Source organism: Dipodomys spectabilis, unplaced genomic scaffold (genome assembly GCF_019054845.1).
Source record: "Dipodomys spectabilis isolate Male_0828 unplaced genomic scaffold, ASM1905484v1 ptg000127l, whole genome shotgun sequence".
Lineage (NCBI taxonomy): Eukaryota > Metazoa > Chordata > Mammalia > Rodentia > Heteromyidae > Dipodomys > Dipodomys spectabilis.
In genome coordinates this window covers 2,234,466-2,256,149 of record NW_024870804.1, presented here as the reverse complement: position 1 = coordinate 2,256,149, position 21,684 = coordinate 2,234,466, and the positions used below count along the sequence as shown (strand labels likewise).

At 45.0% G+C, this 21,684-nt stretch overlaps 1 protein-coding gene across 1 annotated transcript in view; it reads right to left on the bottom strand.

Moving 5' to 3' along the window:
- The window catches only part of Mosmo (modulator of smoothened), a 74,443-nt gene extending 53,366 nt beyond the window's left edge, over positions 1-21,077 (bottom strand). Inside the window, exon 1 of the mRNA XM_042689825.1 lies at positions 20,959-21,077. Within this exon, the coding sequence (XP_042545759.1) occupies positions 20,959-21,064 (106 nt within the window). The 5' untranslated portion in view covers positions 21,065-21,077. The remainder of the gene's footprint in view (positions 1-20,958) is intronic.
- Positions 21,078-21,684: the final 607 nt, after the last annotated feature.

The window sequence follows — 21,684 nt, the reverse complement described above, 5'->3', positions numbered from 1 at the left end:
CTCTACACTTGAGCCAGAGTGCCACTTCTTTTCTGGTGGTTAATTGGAGATAAGAGTTTCACTTTCACTGACTTTCCTGCCCCAGCTGGCTTTGAACTGTAATCCTCAGATCTCAGCCTCTGGAGTAGCTATGAGTACAGGTCTGAGCCACTGGCGCCCAGCCAAACTCTTTTAGTGTTTTATATACATGTACATTTTATGCTTCCAATAGACCTAGCCAGGTGTGTTGACTAAAACTATACTACTAGTAGGCTCCACAGGTAGAATTTGAACCCAAGTCCTATTCTGTACTATTAAGCATCACTATATCCCCTACATTCCTGAGGGACCACACATATTCTTGCTGTAAATGGGGGCCACAGAACAGAAACCTAAGAATTATGCAACCTCACAAAAATTACTGTATAATTTTCCACTAATTAAACATTAAAAGGCAAAAAGCAAACATGGAAGAAATCTCTTACACATATGTGTAAACACTAGGCCAAATCAATACACTACGTAACTCAATTGGTGTTAAAAATTGTGGGTGAAGCTGGGCACTGGTAATCCTAGCTACTCAGGAGGCTGGGATCAGAGCAGCAATGTCTGTGAGACTCTTATCTTCAATTAACCACCAAAAAAAAAAAGGTAAACATGGAGCTGTGGCTCAAGTGGTAGAATGCTGGACTTGAGTGCAAAAGTTCAGGGACAGAGCCCATGCCCTGAGTTCAAGCCCCAGTCCTGGCACAGACACATACACCAAAAAGAAAAAGGATGGGTGGTGAGTAGTATTACTACACTGCCCCTCCAAATCACTCAAGTGATTCAATGTGCATGTGTTTATAAAGATATGTATATTTAGATATATATTTAAAGCTAAATATAAATACATACATATATATATATACTCAGACATATATACATATACATATATACCTCCTCAAATATGATCTGAAGTATCTTGGTTCAGAAAAACCTAGTTCTGTCCAGAACTCCATCTCAAAGCCCTAATACAGATGTGATTCTGCAGCACAGAGAAATGACAAGGACCCCAACAACAAAGCAGAATTGCTAATGACTTTCTGGAATATGTAAAAAGCAAACAGGTTCATAAAAAAGACTGCACCTGTAGCTGGTACCAATACAGTTAAGCAAGACGGACTTCTTCATAAAAGGGAAAGGATTCTTCCCAAATGCTCAGTAAAACTGCAAGCTGAGGGGAGCAGGGGCTGAGTAAAGGAGTGTGCCGTAGGGGAAGTCAGTGGAAACTACTTGAAATGGGTCATGATACTTTTTCACCTAGGTATAAACTGCTTGAACATAGAGCAATAGGAATGATGGATAAGCAACATGGTATTTTAGTTAACTCTGGGATAAGAAAGACAGAACAAAATCACTGCCTAACAACTTTCAAAGGCAAAAAATAAATAAAAGAACTATCACAGTAGGGGAAACATATAATGCACTAACACTCCCAATAACTATGAAGGAATGCTTGCTAAAAGATAATTAAATCTTAAATACAGGTTGGTCTACTTAAAGTAAGCAGTTTATGTAACTACTGGTGTGGTTCTAAATGGTTACAGTTGGACAGCTACCTGCAGGAAGGTAAGTAGGCAGATAGAAGAAATAGCCCTCTTAAATTCTGAGGATTTGTGCTGTATCTGAAACATTTTATCATAGCGTGATCTGTATCTACTAGGCCTCATCTACAATGACTACCTAAAATTCACTGCTGTTTTTCAAGGGAAAAAAGTCAATTTAAATTTTAAATTAAATGCTCAAAGTATTTTATCAGCAGGATGAAAATAAAGAACTTTATCTGATCCTGGTTCAAAGTGAGCTTGCACAGGAAAGTATAGGGGATTCTTATCGCCAATTAACCACCAGGAAACTGGAAGTAGAGCTGTAGCTCAAAATAGTAGAGTAGTAGCTTTGAGTGAAAGAGCTCAGAGACAGAGCTCAGACCCCTAGTACAGGCCAATAACAACAAAAACAATAAAAAGAACTTTATCTGAGTTGTGCACTGGTGACATAGCTGTAATCTTTTTTTTATGTTTTTGTGTTTGTTTTTTTAGATTCCCCCTTGCCCCCTCATACCACCCCTCTCTCCCACCAAAGTTGTAAAGTTCGGTTTTCGACTTAACGACTTGTAAATCTCATGGCTGCAATGGGTCCACCAGTATCCCTATTTAAACGATTTGTTTTTTCCCTTCCCCTCCATTAGAGCTGTAATCATAACTATTCAAGAGGCTGAGCTCTGAGGATCAAAGTTTGAGCCCCCCCAGGGCAGACACACAATTCCAAAAGATTCTTATCTACAGTTAACTACCAAAGAGTCTGAAGTGGAACTGCTCAGCAGGAGGCTGAGTTCAAGCCCCAGTACTGTATTCCATTTCTAATGGAGTTTAGCAAAATGCTAGACTGGAGGTGCAGCAGGAGGCCTGACTCAAGTGCTACAGGATCAGCTAGCTATGAGAACGAAATCTGAGCTAGAGTGAGACCCTTAGTTCAAGCCCTTGCTTTAAAAAAAAAAAGATAAGAGGCCTAAAAGAACCATGATAGAAACTATCTTACAGGTTATCGGTGATTATCAACTGTCTTTACCTTTTCTCTTTTTTTTTTTGTTGGTTGTGGGACCTGAACTCTGGGCCTGGGAGCTGTCCCTCTGCTCTTCAGATGTAGACTAGTACTCTACCACTTGAGCCTCAGCCCCACTTCCCGGCTTTTTCTGCTTATGTGGTGCTGAAGAATCAAACTCAGGGCCTCATGCATGCAAGGCAAGCACTCTACAAATGAGCCACCTTCCCAGCCCCTGTCTTTACCTTTTTAACCCCCTTTATCTATCTTGGTTACTACCAATTTGGACAAAAAACAGACTGGGTGGCCTATAGGCAATAGAAATTCATTTATTACCATTTCTGAAGTGTGGAAGTATGAATTCAGGGTTCCAACATGGTCCAAGTCAAGTAAGTTCTCACTTTTGAGTTTCAGACTAATGACCCTTCCTTTCGCCCTTACAAGTCAGACAAGACAGACAGAAGGCCCCTCCTTTCAATACTGGGAGTTGATATTTCAATATGAATTTGGGTGAGACAAAAACATTCAGTCTTTAAGAGTGCAATTACTAACTGCAACAAATTCTGTAAAAGTCCTGATTTACAACTACTCTAGGGCCACAGACTATGTCCATAATCCATTGAGCCAATGTTAGTTGGCATAAGAAGGTAGAAAATCCCCAAACCCAACTTTCCCTTTGATGAGGAATAGTACAGGCATAGAAATGCTGGGAAAGGCTGCCTGGTACTCTTGTCCTTAGTGTCCTGATGCAGAAAGAGGCAGCAAACCTAGCAAGTGTCAGGGGCACGGCTCCAGTGGATATGGTAGAATGGCAGATGAAGTATAGGTTTCTTTTTCCTCTGTCCAGCTAAAGTGAACAGTAACAACACTGCTGGGGGCTAGAGGCCCTTCTCACAGGCTACAGGCCCTTCTGGGTCCCTTGGCCTCCCTCTCATCTTCAGATCCCTCCTCACCCATACACACACACACCTACAACACACATTCATGCACTTGCAGACACCATCTCTGTCTCTACTATGGAATTCTTATCTCAATATTATCCTTCCAAAGGAATTCTCTTAAAGAAGCATTCTCCAAACTTTCTCTTTTCTTCTGATAGAAAAATGTGTGAGCCAGAAATACAACCCAAAATATTGTCAACAAGTTTAGGAGCACCTCAGGGAAGTATCTATATGACACAGAAGGAATGTTTAAGTTTTCAAGTCAACTTCTTTAAGTTTAATTTACTCTTTAGTAAATTAAAGAGGGGGGAAAAAAAGCTATCTTTCCTTACTATTTGTTTCTTCTTAATATGCTTCCTACTATTTTTGCTTTGTTGTAAAATAACTACAATATGGTCTCATGGGCTAGCCTAGGAATTTAACTTCTGATTTGACTCAGATATTCCACTAGGAATTGACTTGATCTTATACCTTATACAAAATTATGAATAGCTAGGTGCTGGTGGCTAGCTACTCCAGATCTGAGGACCTCCATTTGAAGCGAGCTTGGGCAGACAGACATGACACACTCTTATATCCAATTAGTCACCAAAAAGCCAGAAGTGGTAGAGTACCCAACTGAGACAGAGTGTAAGATCTTGAGTTCACACCCTGTTATGTTAGGAATAAGTATATGATCACTAGACATTATTTTCCAAATGAAAACAAACAGATACCCTTTAAAAAAAAAAAGACAATTCTGTGGACTTGCAGGTACTGAATAATTTAATTTGATGTATGTAATGATGTATCATTGGTTGAGAAAACTCTGAGTTCGAGCCCCTTTCCTGCTTGAATATTCTGTTCCCACTTTAAAGATAAAAGGTCTAAAATAAACACTTTACTTTTACAATTACCCTACACTTGAAAAAAATTCCTAATCTTCCCTGGCCAAGTCCAAAATCAGTGTGTCAATCATAACACTCTTTTCATCTTGGGCTGAACGCTAAGATTCAAAGATCAATAAATCACATCCTGTGTTTTCAAGGAACTTTAAAAAATCTATACTAGAAAACAGGGCAAGTAACATATAACATCACTGGCATGGAACAGTGAAGAATTCTGCAAGGTGAAAAGTCACTTTAGTTGGGGACCAAATGGTTTTGATGAAGATTGCAATTCAATACTCTAGGAAGGCTGATAGCTTGCTGGTAAAACAGAGATGGGAAGGGGGGGGGGCATTCCAGGGTGAGAATAAACATTAGCAAAGATTCTGAGAGGGGGACAGAGATTGTATTTAGGCAAGCGTAACAAAGAGGTCCTGGACTGCTGATTCACACAGGAAAGATGGATCTTCTGCATGCTTTTTTTTTTTTTCCTTTGAGGGGGAAGAGGCATGAGAGTTTCTGTACAAGTACAAGCCACAGTTATGGACCAGGATCAGCTGAGACTTTGGTCGTCAAAGTCTTCTGTATCTCTGTAGTACTAACAGCAACTATACAGGGATGCTGTAGGGTTAAATTATTTAACATCTGGAAAGTGTCTAGTATGTATCTGTCACAAAATAATACTATATATTTAACTATCCATTTAGCAGTAATGTAGAGAAATGCATGGGAATGCATGGGAATGGCAGTCTCCCTCCTTTCTGGACCTTTCCACCTATCACTCCACCTTCAACAGCAAGTACTGCCCATCACTGTCACATTATTTAAGTACTACTAAATGTATCACCTTGGCAACTTCAAACTCCACCTCCGACCAACTACCTAGTCTATTTTATCTTCCTAGAGAACAGGTCCATCAATGATTTAAAAAATCAAGATTATCATTCGCTTAAATAGAACCTTTGTGAATATTCATTATAGACCACAAATACTTCAACAGCATTTGCTAAGACTGTAAGGGATGCAGTTCAGGGGCTTAGGGAACAACTATGGGAACGTTAAGATATATTTATGGTACAATAAACATTTTATAAAAATGATGATACTTGGGGTAGTGACTAATGCCTATAATCCCAATTTCTGAGGAGATGGAGATGAGAAGAATTTCAGTTCAAGGCCAGCCTGGGCAAAATAGATCCCATCTCAACAACCAAATAAACACTGAATGATAGCCATGATAGATTATGCCTGTAATCCCAATTATTCAGGTAGCCTAAGTAGGAGGATCATAGCCCTGGCCTCCCAGGTATTTGCATTTTTCCTTTTCCCTTCCTTCCTTCCTTCCTTCCTTCCTTCCTTCCTTCCTTCCTTCCTTCTTTCCTTCCTTCCTTCCTTCCTTCTTGCTTGCTTTTTTTGCCAGTCCTAGGGCTTGAACTCAAGGCCTGGCCATAATCCCTGAGCTTCTTTTGCTGAAGGCTAGCACTCTATCACTTGAACCACAGCACCACTTCTGCCTTTTTTTGTTCATGTGGTATTAAGGAATCACACCCAGGGCTTCATGCATGTTAGGTAAGCACTCTACCACTGAGCCACATTCCCAGCCCCACCTCCCAGGTTAAAAAAAAAAAAGTTCAAGACCCTATCAAAAAATAACTAAAGAAAAAAGGACTGGGAGCATGGTTTAAGTGCCTTTGTAAGATAGTGAACTGGTCAGAACTGATCTGAATGGGACTTGTCTGTTTTTAAAAAGAATTTGTATCATCATAGTTTAATGTAGACACACTAATATTCCAGGTAAACAATTGGAGAACTGGTGACATTTTGCTCTTCTGTTTTCCTACTTGACTCATTCAACTGCATTTTTCTTTACTCCTCTTTAGTCCTAAGTATCATGGGATGTGGTCCCTGATTGAACAGATCTATATTAAAAGTCAACAGCTGTCTTTTGCTCAATATACACAATGGCAAGTGTCAAAATGCCAAATGTGACATTTTATTTATAGTAAGACTAGTATAAAGAGACACATTAAAAAGTGTAGACTTTTTATAATTAACAAAACCAATGACGGGCTGGGAATGTGGCTTAATTGTAGAGTGCGTGAGGCCCTGGGTTCGATTCCTCAGTACCACATATACAGAAAAAGCCAGAAGTGGCACTGTGGCTCAAGTGGTAGAAAACTAGCCTTGAAGATCAGGGACAGTACGCAGACGCTGAGCAGGCAAAACAAAAGAAAAAAAAAACCAGCAACAAAACAATGAATTAAAGCACTGATTCAAAGCTGTGTAGTTTACTTCAAAACTGAACTGGAGTATCACACTGGAACTTCATGTCAGCAGACTGTGCATGCTGGCTGGGACATTCACACAAAAACGTGTGTATCATTGGTAGCAAGACCCAAACCCACATGTCCTTTACTATCAACTTTGAGAGATTACATTCTATTCTCTCCATGCAATTTACAGTCAGTGAGAACACAAGCCACAGTGTATCTAGGTACATTATTGGAGCATGACTGCTGTCTGTCTGGGTACATCTACATCAGTCTATGGTCAGAAGATGAAATAAACACCACTCCTGCACTAGTGGCCCGGGGGCACTGGTGGCTCACACCTGTAATCCTACTCAGGAGGCTGAGATCTGAGGATCATGGTTCAAAATCAGCCAGGGCAGGAAAGCCTGTGAAACTTTTATCTCTAATTAGCCACCAGAAAATCAGAAGTGGAGTTATGACTCAAAGTAGTAGAGCACTAGCTTTGAACAAAAGAAAGCTCAGGGACAGTACCTGAGTTCAAACCTTATAACCATCAAAAAGAAAAGAAAAGAGAAAGAAAGGAGAGAGGGAGAGAGGGAAAGAGGGAGGAAGGAGAGAGAGAGAGAGAGAGAATCACTCCTAACCTGGCATTATTAAGTGGAACAGGTTTTATAGGTTTTATATTTATCAAACTTTTTTAAGAGCTAGCTGCTTAGGTGCATGAGAAATTCCAGAAAGTACTAAAATTAAGTAGGTAGCTTCAGAACTTGAAAATAAAATATTTGGACAACCAAAAAGAAATGTCCTGCTTACATAAACAATAACCAGCAGGAAACACTATAAATATGAAATTAACCCTATACACTGAGGCTGATCTCTGGAGTTGGTAGGAGAGGGTATGAAATAATATCAGTTTGCAAGTAATTATCCACTCAGGTTGCTTAAGCTCTTATTTATAATTCAACAATTGCAATTTCAGAATCAGCAACATTTCATTAGGTATCCAAATTTCCCCTACACTATTATAAAAATAGGGTGGAGATGTAGCAACCATGAAGCACTAAAAGAAATTTCATGCCATAAACTATCTTTCAGTTATGCTGTTTGCAATGTTTCTATAAAGAAAGAACTTGCCGGGCGCTGGTGGCTCACGCCTGTAATCCTAGCTACTCAGGAGGCTGAGATCTGAGGATCGCGGTTCAAAGCCAGCCCGGGCAGGAGAGACCGTGAGACTCCTATCTCCAATAAACCACCAGAAAACCAGAAGTGGCGCTGTAGCTCAAGTGGTAGAGCGCTCGCCTTGAGCTGAAGAGCTGAGGGACAGCGCCCAGGCCCAGAGTTCAAGCCCCACGACTGACAAAAAAAAAAAAAAAGAACTTATCTCTGCCGAATGTGGTAGTGCATGCCTGTAATTCCAGGACTTTCAGGGGGACAAAGAGAAGGAAAGCGGGTGAGGCAGAAAGATCCAGCTTGAGGCAAGCCTGGCTACATACATGACTGAATAAAACCAAAGAGGAGAGGAGAGGAAAGCAGAGAAGGAAAGGGATGGGAGGAAAAAATACTTGTCTCAGACATTTCACCCTTACTCTCAGACCTTAAGATAAAATAATAATGAACTCAGCACGCCAACAGTACTCTAAAGCTTTAACTGTCGTTTTATAACTGTTGTTTTATACTAAAAGAGTCTTAATCAGGCCTAAATAATGTAATTCTTATTACTAAAAAGCACTCAACTGCAGCCTGTGGAAGATCAATGTCATGGTTACCAGTGATACCATAAACTAGATGTTGGTTTGCCCCAAACCTGTGTGCTCTTTGCATCACGCTTGGCTGCCTTTCACTTAGAAAACCTCTTCAATCTGTTCCATAAACATAAACCCAATGCACTCCTTAGGTTTGGTAGTTACATGTGTCCCATTAAGTTATATTACCACTACAACTGACTGTGCACTCTCTCTGCCCAGATTGGACCCAGCTGGGTTTCAGGAATATTCAACTACAGACTCACCATGTTGCCTTAAATCTCTTTTCAAACAAGGCAGGGTGTAAGTGAATAAATAACGCAGACAATATAAAAGAGAAACACCGAAAAATGCAATGTTTTGTTTTTTTGTAATAGTACTAATATGATTATTAAATAGTAATTATAATTAACATTAATGTATTTACTGTGCACATACAACATGTTAATTTTTCGTATACTATATTTGATTACCTCACAAACATCTTTAAGGTAAGTATGCCATCTCTATTTTATAGCTGAGAAATTAGGTTATATGCTTCAAATCTACTACAAAGAGAATCCAAAAATTCTATCTAGATAGGTCTGACTTCAAATCCTCCTGAACCATTTACTACTGAAACTCTTTTTTTTTTCTTCCAGTCATGGGGCTTGAACTCTGGGCTTGGGCGCTATTCAGCACAAGGCAAGCACTCTACCACTTGAGCCACAGCACCACCTCCGGTTTTCTAGTGGTTTATTGGAGATAGGAGTCTCACGGACTTTCCTGCCCGGGCTGGCTTTGAACCTCGATCCTCAGATCTCAGCCTTCTGTAGCTAGGATTACAGGCGTGAGCCTCTGGCTCCCGGCTACTGAAACTCTTAATATGGACCAGTACTTCTTAGGAGAGAGCTAAGAAAACAACAGTTTTGGGCTGGGAAGGTGGCTCAGTGGTAGAGCACTTGCCCTGCATGCATGAGGCCCTGGGTTCAACTCCTCAGCACCACATAAGCAGAAAAAAAAAAGCCGGAAGTGGCACTGGGGCTCAAGTGATAGGGCGCTAGCCTTGAGCTGAAGAGCTGAGGGACAGCGCCCAGGCCCAGAGTTCAGGCCCACGACTAGACCCAAAAAAGAAAAAAGAAAAAAGTTTCCAGACACACTAAGCTAAAAAGAAAAGGACTCGTGTACATGTGCATTATCATGCCAATTTTTTAAAAACTGGTTCTTATTATTTGGTCTGCTGAGATAAATACTGATAATATAACATTATTATGATGATGATGATGATGATGATGCCAGTCCTGAGGCTTGAACTCAGGGCCTGGGCACTGTCCCTGAGCCTCTTTGTGCTCAGGGCTAGCATTCTGCCAGTGGAGCTGCAGTGCCACTTCTAGCTTTTTCTGAGTAGTTTATTAGAGATAAGAGTTTCACAGACTTTTCTGCCCTGGGCAGCTTTGAACCGGGATCCTTAGACCTCAGCCTCTGGAGTTGCTAGGATTACAGGCATGAACCACTGGCTCCCAGCTAATATAACAACAAAAAAAAATCAAATCAAGCCGGGCGCTGGTGGCTCACGCCTGTAATCCTAGCTACTCAGGAGGCTGAGATCTGAGGATCGCGGTTCAAAGCCAGCCCGGGCAGGAGAGACCGTGAGACTCCTATCTCCAATAAACCACCAGAAAACCAGAAGTGGCGCTGTAGCTCAAGTGGTAGAGCGCTGGCCTTGAGCTGAAGAGCTGAGGGACCGCGCCCAGGCCCAGAGTTCAAGCCCCACGACCGACAAAAACAAAAACAAAACAAAACAAAAAAAAATCAAATCAAGTTATTCAGATAAGATTTGTGGTTAGAGATCAGTCAACACAGGCAAAAGTTGGTAACATCCTATCTTAAAAACAAGCTGGGATAGCGGGGCACTAGTTGGTCATGCCTGTAATCCTAGCTACTCAGGAGGCTGAGATCTGAAGATTGTGGTTCAAAGTCATCCTAGGCAGAAAAGTCCATAATACTCTTTTTTTTTTTTTTTTTGTCCATAATGGGGCCAGAACTCTGGGCCTGGACGCTGTCCCTCAGCTTTTCAGCTGTAGACTAGCGCTCTACCACTTGAGCCTCAGCCCCACTTCCAGCTTTTTCTGCTTATATGGTGCTGAGGAATCGAACCAAGGGCCTCATGCATGCAAGGCAATCACTCTACCACTGAGCCACCTTCCCAGACCCTCCATAATACTCTTATCCAACTAACCACCAGAAAACTAGAAGCTATGGCTCAAAGAGGTAGAGCGCTGGGCTTAAGCAAAAGAGTTCAGAGACTGAGCCCAAGCCCTGAGTTCTGACTCACAACTGACCAACAAGAAAAAAAGAAACAAAACAAAAAATCCAAGCTGGGAGATAGAGGTTAAAGGATCACAGTCTGAGGATAGTACCAGAATAAAGCACAAGACACCATCTATCTGAAAAGCTAAAAGCAAAAGGACTAGGGCAATGGGCTCAAGTAGAGCCCTTGCCTACCAGGCATGAGGCCCTGAGTTCAACCAGTACTTCCAAATAAATAGTCTTTGTACCACTGTACCATTATGGAGTTTTAGTCTTAGGGGAAAAAAATATAGTAGTTCAAAAGTCCAGTAAGAAAAAAAAAAAAAGTCCAGTAAGTAGTTGGGTACAGGTGGCTCATGCCTATAACCCTACTCAGGAGGCTGAGCTCTGAGGATCTCGGTTCAAAGCCAGCCCAGGCAGGAAAGTCCATGAGACTCTTATCTCCAATTAACCACCAGAAAGCCAGAAGTGACACTATGGCTCGAGTGACAGAGTGCCAGCCTTCAGCTGAAGAGCACAGGGACAGTGCCCAGGCCCAGAGTTCAAGACCCATGACTGACCAAAAAAAAAAAAGTCTAGTAAGTGAATACATAAAATGCAGTCTGTTCACATGAGGGAATATTATTCAGCAGTACAAATACATGCCATCCTATGGAGGACCTTTATAAACATTATGCTGAGAAAGAAACCAGTGGCAACACTGTATTTTCTTTTTATACTATCTAGAGCAGGCAAATTTAGAACAGGCAAACCTACAGATAGAAAGATCAGTTGATGCCTAGGTCCAGACGGTTGGGTGTAATGGCTAAGACATGTGAGGCTGCTTTGTGGAGTAATAAAAATATTCTAAAATTGATTGTCACAAAGGTAGTATACTACTCTGTGAATATACTAAAACCCACTAGATTGTATATACTTTAAAGGGGTGAATTTTATGGTATGTAAATTATAAGCTAATAAAGACATTAAGAATTGTACTAGAGCCGGGCGCTGGTGGCTCACGCCTGTAATCCTAGCAACTCAGGAGGCTGAGATCTGAGGATCGCAGTTCAAAGCCAGCCTGGGCAGGAGAGACCGTGAGACTCCTATCTCCAATAAACCACCAGAAAACCGGAAGTGGCGCTGTAGCTCAAGTGGTAGAGCGCTCGCCTTGAGCTGAAGAGCTGAGGGACAGCGCCCAGGCCCAGAGTTCAAGCCCCACGACCGACAAAAAAAAAAAAAAAAGAATTGTACTAGAAAAAGGCTCAAAAAGCCAATGAAGAAATTTTATTGATGCTTTCTAAATTAGAGAACACAATGCCAACATTTCTGCTCTCTTAGGAATCAAATTCCGTCCTTTACAAGTCAACCCCCAGTGATTAACATCGCCAAGTTCTAGGCCACTTGGTTCTTTTAACAACTGATGTTAAGAACTCCTTCCTGCCAAAGGGCCTTTGTGATCACAGCCTGGACAAAGGGTTTTGTAGTTAATAACTTCCCAGTATGTAATAGATGAGTCTGCTTGGCCAGCCATAATTTTAATGTCTTAAACCAAGCATCCCCAGTTTGCAGGCCAGGATCTACGTGAGTGTTAGACCACTACGAGTCAGCTGGGAGACACCACAGACACTTACATGAGGTTGACTTCCTGTGGACAGGCCAGAAGGAAGCAGAATCCCATCCCAATGCCACACCTTTGGGCCATCCCCTCCCCTCCCCAAGCCTGCCCATCTTCAGACTTGATTGAAAGCTCTTCCTCAAAAAGGGTCAGACATCTGGATGTAAACAGGTATGTCTTTCTCTCTATTCCTAATTTTTCTCTCTCTGAGAGACTGTGGGATGGCAGGGTAATACTTTCAGCTTACCTGTGCTTCCCACTGACTTTCTCCTTTCAGGAGCGACTTCATTTGGCTGGCAGTTAAGGAAAAAATAATGGGCATCATCAGTCCAACCTCTTGCTTGTGGGAGCACTGAGCTCCCCTATCTTTCACACTGGATGCCTTACAGGCACAGGTGCCCTAGTTCTACTTGAGACTGAAGAGTAAAGTCTGGTCAATTTTGAGGTCCACTAAGAGGAAGCTGCTGTTCCCAAATATGTTATGTTCTTTAAGAACCTCCTTATATAATAAAGTACTATTTATAAAATACTATTTTAGCCTCTAATAATTTCCCCTCCTCAAATAATTCAAAATAGAAACAGGGATGAAGCCAGGCATGGTAGTGGATGGCTATAATCCTAGTACTCAGGCAGAGGCAGAAAGATTGCATTTGAAGTCAACCTGGCCCTTCTTTAGCTCCCTAAACTGAAGAAGGGTGGACGAGGGCTTTTCAGACCCCTTTAAACACTAACATCCCATCTAAACAACTTAAAGCAGAAAGAAGAATAAAAATATTTTTAGACGTTGGGCACCTATAATCCTAGCTACTCAGGAGGCTGAGATTTAAGGACTGTGGTTCAAAGCCAGCCCAGGAAGAAAAGTTTGTGAGACTCTTACCTCCAATTAACCACCAGAAATCTGGAAGTGGCGCTACGGTTCAAAGTGGTAGAGCACTAGCCTTGAGTGAAAAAACTCAGGGAAGGAACCCAGGTCCTGAGTTCAAACCCAGGATTAACAAACAAAAAAGTAAAAAATTTAAAAAAACAATTTTTAAAAATTCAGGAATGAATAATTAAAACTTATTTTGATTAGCCATAAAAGAGAAACTCTTTTATTACTTGAAAAAGGGTTTTGGAAAACATCTAGAAATCTTCATTAAAAACACTGGACAGTTGGATGCCAGGGGCTCATGCCTCTAATTCTAGCTACTCTAGAGGCTGAGATCTGAGGATAGCAGTTCAAAGCCAGCCCAGGCAAGAAAATCTGTGAGACTCTTACCTCCAATTAACCACCAGAAAATCAAAGTGGTGCTGTGGCTCAAGTGGTAGAGTGCTAGCCTTGAGCTGAAGAGCTGAGGGACAGCACCCAGGCCCAGAGTTCAAGACCCATGACTGACAGACAAAACAAAACAAAACAAAAACCCACTGATCAAACCTTTCTAGGATGACCTAACCCTAAAGCGTCCCTGAAATCTTGGCCATAAAGAGATGGGAGGTACCTCAGTAAAAAGCCTGTAGATCAGAAGCAGCTTTCTTTTTTTTTTTTTTTTTTTGTCGGTCGTGGGGCTTGAACTCTGGGCCTGGGCGCTGTCCCTCAGCTCTTCAGCTCAAGGCGAGCGCTCTATCACTTGAGCTACAGCGCCACTTCCGGTTTTCTGGTGGTTTATTGGAGATAGGAGTCTCACGGTCTCTCCTGCCCGGGCTGGCTTTGAACCGCGATCCTCAGATCTCAGCCTCCTGAGTAGCTAGGATTACAGGTGTGAGCCACCAGCACCCGGCTCAGAAGCAGCTTTCTTAACTGTTGATCATGCTAAAATGAACCCATATAATTTTTTTCATGAGGGATGAGTAAAGATTGACAGTGGGATGAAGAAATTTACATGCAGTGGCTAGTACCAGTGGCTCATCTCTATAATCCTGGCTATTCAGGAGACTGAGATCTGGAGGAGCAAAGTTTGAAGCCAGCTTTGACAGAAAAGCCTGTAAGATTCCATCTCCAAATAATCAGCAAAAAGTCAGGATGGAAGTCTGAATCAAGTAGTAGAGAATACCATTTGAGCAAGCAAGCTGTTCGAGTGTGAGACCCTGAGTTCAAGTTCCAGTACCAACCAAAAGCAAGGAAGGAAGGAAGGAAGGAAGGAAGGAAGGAAGGAAGAAGGAAGGAAGGAAGGGAGAAAGGGAGAAAGGGAGAAAGGGAGGGAAGGGCAGAGAGAGGGAAGGAAGATCAAAACTTATCACTTTAAGACTGAAATCTGAAGCTCCTTTCTGGCAAAATTCCAACCACTGAAGAATCTAAACTTTATTCAAGATAAAATTATGCATAAGTAAGGTATAAGAAGTAGATCAATGAAGTTTTATTTTATTCAATGCTGGCAATCAAATAAATTTGCATGTGCTAAGCAAGAGCCCTACCACTAAGATACACCCCCAAGCTCAGAAAAGTTTTCTTGAAGTGAGCCTTTGCCTCTACCATATTGGAAATGGTGCCAACTGCTGAAATTTGGGGGAAAACATTGCTTGACTATTCTGTATCAGCCAAATATAAAAAGCCAAAGCAACCAAATCAAGCAACGAAAGTCAAGTGCTTCAAAGCCTACACAGCACTACATAAAATGAAAGATAGCGCTACTGGTAGCAAGCTCTAGTACCCAGCAGAAATGTGACCTCAACACAGAAGAGTTAAGTACTTCTGCCACTGTACTTTAATTCTGCCATTATTCTGTCCTCCATAGTTTTAGTTGCAGTAATAGAAATGGTTAAGAGTCATTATTTTCCTCTACGTACTTTCTCCATGTATATAATAGCTTTTAGTTCCATTATATCTGCAAAAGTTGGGCATAATCCACAAGCTCCTACAATAGTACAATGGATGCCATCACACAAAGGTGAGAAGACAAGGAATAGACTTTGTATTTGCACCAAAACAGCAGATAAGAACAAGTCTGCCAATTCAAATAGGGTCCACCATATAGTCTATCTGTTGTAACTGTAGGAAGCTATTCTATTCAGGCTTTGTGGTTTGACATTTCAGTGCTTTCCAGTAGAAGCTGAGGCCAACCAGATTAGAGCAGAGAGACTGAAGAGACACAATACTGAAGGGATGGAGAAAATGCAAAGCCACCAAGGGAAGACATTTATTTAACTTATTCTAAGCCCATGGGTGCCATTCTCGATGTTTTCTGATTTCTAAAACCATCTAATAAAGACCTGTCGTTTTCAAAATAGCAAGGTCAGGGCTTTCATGGCAAAACTTGGGATTCTGACATTGGGCTTATAAGCCAGGACAGCAATGACGACCTCTAACTTTGAGCACTCACTACGTGCTCAAGGCACCATTCTAAATGTTTCTCATGGAGTAATTCCATCATTACCATAAGGCACTGTGGTGACTATTGATATCACCCCTAATTTTCAGTGGAGAAAACAGACACACAGAGAGGCAAAGGAATTTGTGCCAATGTCAAAGTTATCATGTGACAAAGGTTGGATTTGAATGTCAAAACTTTCCTGTATTTCACTGGTATGGTTTTTGTTTTGTGCTGGTCTATGGATTTTTTGGTTTTGTTTTGTGTTGCATTTTGTGTGGGTCTTGAACTGAGGACCTGGATGCTATGCTATCCCTGGGCTTGCTTCTTTCTTTCTTTCTTTCTTTCCTTTCTTTCTTTCTCAAGACTAACACTCTACCACTGGAGCTACATCTCAACTTTCACCTTTTTTGAGTGGTTAATTCGAGATAAGAGTGTCACAAACATTCCTGCCTGGGCTGGCTTTGAACTCGATCCTCAGATCTCAGCCTCCTAAGTAGCTAGGACAGGCATGAGGCAACAGCTCCTGATCTGAAATCCCTTTTTTAAATTGTGATAAAATGTTTACAGACTGAATGTATTGCACTAAAGGGAACACATTAACTTCTTGCTTCCTGGTAAAGTTTCTATTACATGAATGCTGGAATAAAGTAATTCCTGTCACCTTTGAGAGCTTATTTGGACTTCTCACTACTTCACTGTTTTGGAAGATGTACTGCTACATTTCTTCTTTTAAAGCTGAAGACTGCATCTGTCTGTTCAAGTAGAGTGCAACAAGCATTCAAGTGAATAGCAGACCAAATTCAAGTGCAGTTTTATGGTCTTATCCTAGTCCAAGGCACCATTTGAAAGGGTTGTGCTTTTTTTTTGTTTGTTTGTTTTTGGGGGGGTGTTTTTTTTTTCCTGGTCCTGGGGCTTAAACTCAGGGCCTGGGCTCTGTCCCTAAGCCTCTCTGTGCTCAAGGCTAGTGCTCTACCATTTAAGCCACCGTGTCACTTCTGCCTTTTTCTGTTTATGTGGAATCGAACCCAGGGCTTCATGCATGCTAGGCAAGCACTCTACCACTAAGCCACATTCCCACAATTCCAAAAGGATTGTTTTTGTTTTGAGGGTTTTTTTGGTTTTGTTTTTTAGAAATGCTGGAGACAGAACTCAAGGTTTAGTAGGAGCTAAGTAAATGTTCTACTAGGAGCTGTATCCCTAACTGTTTAACCTTAAGAGAGTCTATAAGGTAAGAAATAGAGATTCCCCTTCTTTTTTTTTTTTTTTTTGAAGCCAGACACTGGTGGCTCACACCTGCAATCCAAGCTACTCATGAGCCTGCAATCTGAGGAAGGTTTTAAGCCAGGCCAGCAGAAGTCTGTGAGACTCTTATCTTCAATTAACCACCAAAAAGCCACAGGTGCACCAGTCTTGAGCAAAAAAAAAAAAAAAAACTAAGGGAGATCTCCTTATCCCACAGTGTAAGCCCACTCACCCCAAAAAAAGAAGTATTTTTGACATTTTTCCTACTGTTCCTAGGGTTAGCTATTTATCTTCTTTTTAGCCAAAGAATATTTTAACTGATAGGCAACTTGGGATAGCAAGGGAAATAAATCTTATCTCCACTACTAACCTGGGCTATATATCTACTCTCATAGTTACTCTGGGCCTTGGGGCCATAGCTTCTGGCCATTCCATATTGCTGTAGCAACTTCTTATTCTCACTCAAACCCACAAGTTGACTGCATTACAATGTTCACAGCTCCGCTGACCACTTGCTATCTTCTTTTTGACCAAACCATCAGCTCTTTCCTGAATTCACTAACACTCTTTATACAGCCCTAGTCATCATTACAAAGATACTCTGGCTGGGCACTGATGGCTCCTGCCTAGCTACACAGGAGGCTGAGATCTGAAGATCACAGTTCAAAGCCAGCCCACACAGGAAAATCCATGAGACTCTTATCTCCAATTAACCACCAGAAAGCCAGAAGTGGCTCTGTGGCTCAAGTGGTAGAACACTAGCCTTGAGGTGAAGAGCTGAGGGACAGCGCTCAGGCCCAGAGTTCAAGCCCCACCACCAACAACAGCAACAACAAAAAAGATTCTCTGGCCGATACCCTCAATGCCTTGGCTTGCATGGACATGACAAAACCCAACCCAGATGAAAACTTTTACTGGCTTTAACATTAGTACTTTTGATGTTTCCTTATTTCCAAGGACATCTGGAAAATTCACCTACTTAGCTACACTTGTCCCAAAGCAGTTGAGCAGTACCAGAGATGGTCAACAGGACAGATAGATCATCACACTGTGGGTTCACAAGGCTTTGAAGCTACACAATCCTACTATGTTGGGTGCCCTCTGCAATGCCTGGCTTTTAGAAAAGTGTTTTTTTTTTCTCTTTCAAACAGTGCACTGCTGACCCTCCCATGCCTATGGCAATTCACGGCTGATTACTTTGCCTTCAATCCTAACTACTTCTGAGGCTGAGATCTGAGGATTGCAGTTCAAAGCAAATCCAGGCAAGAAAGCCCATGACACTCTTATCACCAATTAACTACCAAGAAAAGCCAAAGTGGAGCTGTGGCTCAAGTGGAAAAGTGCTAGCCTTGAGCAAAAGAAGCTCAGGGACACAACCAAGGCCCTGAGTTCAAGCTCCAGAACTTGGGGGAGGGGATGATGGACAGAGCTTCCCCTTCTATCCCATCTTCTCAGGAATGTTATACCATCTCTTCTCCTCTCTCTCACCCCATATGTCATAGTGTCCTTCCCTGTGGTCCGAGTGTGTCTATTCAGATTCTACCTAAAACTTATTTGCAAAGATCTCTACTGGAACAGTGAAGCTCTTTTGTCGGGTAAGTATGAAAATCCCAAAAGAACATTTTATAAAAGGAGTCATTGGGCTGGGAAGGTGGCTCAGTGGTAGAGCGCTTGCCTTGCATGCATGAGGCCCTGGGTTCGATTCCCCAGCACCACATAAGAAAAAGAGAAAAAAGCCAGAAGTGGCGCTGTGGCTCAAGTGGTAGAGCGCTAGCCTTGAGCTGAAGAGCTGAGGAACAGCACCCAGGCCCAGAGTTCAGGCCATAACCGGACCCAAAAAAAATAAATAAAATAAAATAAAAGGAGTCATTGCCCATATAATTAGAATAAAAACACAAGCTGTGAGCTGGACATCACACATATGATTGCCTAAGTTTTCTGGAATCACCAACCCATTCAGAAACAAAGCCTCACACTATCACCAAAGTCTAAAGTCACCCTGACACTTTCTTTGATGCTTTACAATTTAGCTCTGCTAAATGCAATGTGCAAGAAAAGTAGCAGAATCCTTTAGTGTTATCTTAATAACCCCTAAATATGACAGCATGATTTTGTGTTACTAGGTCTACTGGGGGAGTGAAAGAAGGGAAGGAGGGAGGGAAGGAGGAGGAGGCAACAAATGTCCCAGCTCTAGTTTTTTTTTTTTCCCCCAAGAGCTAAAAATATTGCAGGATAAATAGAGAACCACAAGTAATCCTTAAGAAGTTTGCCAGCATAGTGATCCATTTTATAGCCAATTATTCATTCCCACCCCTCAGTATTCCCTTCACCTACACTGAACCTCAGTTAAAAGACACAATTCTTCCTTAATTCTGAGAAACTCTCCTGACAGCCAAGTTTACATTAATTAAAGGTTTGGTCTCACAGGTCTGGATGAGGGAGACAGGAAGAGAAGGCTAGGAAAGGATGGCCCAAGCTGGAGCCATGTGGCCCCGGTGCCCTGGCCTGGGATACTCCTCTGAAAGACACCACCTCTTTTGGGGGGGGTGAGGGAGAGAACCAACTCGCTTCCCTTTGCCTTACAGCTCCACGACAGTATAGCAGGAGCTGCTGCGGAGCTGCCTGCGACTCTAATGTGTTATTTAATTTTGTAACTACTATTAAGATCTCCACAGCGGATTTGTGTGTGTGTGTGTGTGAGATACACTGGAATGAAAGATGCTCCATAAAATCAAGTTTATTATTAGTATTATCATAGCTCCCGGGCCTAAAATAAAGCAAAATTATAACCACAGACATTCCAAAGGGAAAATCGGAAGACACGAGCATTTCCAACACTGCTAAACAGGCAGGGTTAGATAAGCCGAGGGTTCCGATTCCTCCCCCAACCCAGCAGCTCCCAGTATCAACCATCAAACTCAGCCTCCCCGGGTCGGCGCTCGCCGCCCACCTCTCACCTCGCCGGGGCGGGATGGGACACCCCTGGGTCTCCCCGTTCCAGCCGCAGCCTCTCCACCTGGCTTTCTAGATCCCTCCAAATTCCCCACTTTCCTTTATAAAATCTAGAGGCAAGCTGGTCCCTCCGGGGGGCAGGCTGCCCTCGTCCCCTCCCCAGGAGTCCCGGGCTCCTGTCCCCACACAGACGGGGTGGGGGTGGGGGAGAAATCCTGGGCCCAGATCTCCGTACTACCCGGGGGGGGGGGGGGGAAGGGGTCCCGGGCCCGGGTCTCCACATACCCCGGGGATCCCGGGCCCGGGTCTCCACACAGTCCCAAAGTCTCCGCAGAGCCCAGGGGTCCCCACACACCCCGGGGTCCCGGGCCCGGGGGTCTCCGCACACCCCGGGGTCCCAGGCCCGGGGGTCTCCGCACACCCCAGGGTCCCGGGCCCGGGGGTCTCCGCACAGCCCGGGGTCCCAGGCCTGGGGGTCTCCGCACACCCCGGGGTCCCGGGCCCGGGGGTCTCCACACACCCCAAGGTCCCAGGGTAGGAGGTCTCCACACACCCCGGGGTCCCAGGCCCGGGGGTCTCCGCACACCCCGGGGTCCCAGGCCCGGGGGTCTCCGCACACCCCAGGGTCCCGGGCCCGGGGGTCTCCGCACAGCCCGGGGTCCCAGGCCTGGGGGTCTCCGCACACCCCGGGGTCCCGGGCCCGGGGGTCTCCACACACCCCAAGGTCCCAGGGTAGGAGGTCTCCGCACACCCCGGGGTCCCGGGCCCGGGGGTCTCCACACACCCCAAGGTCCCAGGGTAGGAGGTCTCCGCACACCCCGGGGTCCCGGGCCCGGGGGTCTCCACACACCCCAAGGTCCCAGGGTAGGAGGTCTCCACACACCCCGGGGTCCCAGGCCCGGGGGTCTCCGCACACCCCGGGGTCCCAGGCCCGGGGGTCTCCGCACACCCCGGGGTCCCGGGCCCGGGGGTCTCCGCACAGCCCGCGGCGCCCAGGCCCGGGGGTCTCCGCACACCCCGGGGTCCCGGGCCCGGGGGTCTCCGCACAGCCCGGGGTCCCAGGCCCGGGGGTCTCCGCACAGCCCGCGGCGCCCAGGCCCAGGTCTCCGCACGGCCCCGCGGTCCCGGGCCCGGGGGTCTCCGCACAGCCCGGGGGTCCCGCGGACACCGCCGCCCCGAGGTCGCGCGTCCCTTCCTCCCGGGCCCGCCCCGCGCGGCCGCCGCTCACCCGCGGACTCCCCGGTGTTGATCCAGTCGGGGTTGGCGATGCTGGCGATGGCGAAGATATCGGCGGCCAGAAAGAGACATCCTGAGATGATGGTCAGTTTATCCATCTCCCCGCCCCGGCCCCCCCACCCCCCGAGCCCCGGGCAGGCCGCGGCCTCACGCCTCCCGCCCCATGGGCCGCCGCCGGGGCCCGGAGCACCCGCGCCGCCGCCGCCGCCGCCGCCGCCTCGAGCCCCCCTCAGGCCCCCGCGCGCCGCTCGCGCCGTCCGCGCGCGCCCCGGGACCAGCCGCCGCCGCCGCCGCCGCCGCCGCTGCCGCCCGCCCCGGAACTGTTTGGCCCGCCGGCAGCCTCACCCGGAAGTGAAGCTGCGGCGCCGGCGGGCGAGACCGGCGGGGCTCAGTCAGCGGCTGCTGCCCGCGGCTGCCGCGCCGCCTCCTCCAGCCCCGACGGGCCCGGCCCCTGGCCGCTCTTCCCAGTCGTCGGCGTCGTGGGGGACCGACCGCGGGCCACCCCCACGCCCCACCCCGCGGTCTGCCTCCGCGAAGGACGCTGTCTGCCCCGCGCGGCCCTGGCGCCTCGGGGCGGGTGGCGCGCGTCTGTCACCCTAGCTACTCCAGAGGCTGAGAGCTGAGGATCGCGGTTCGAAGCCAGCCTGGGCAAGACTCTCATCTCCAACTCACCACAAAAGGACCGACGTGGAGGTGTGGCTCAAGTGATGGAGCACCA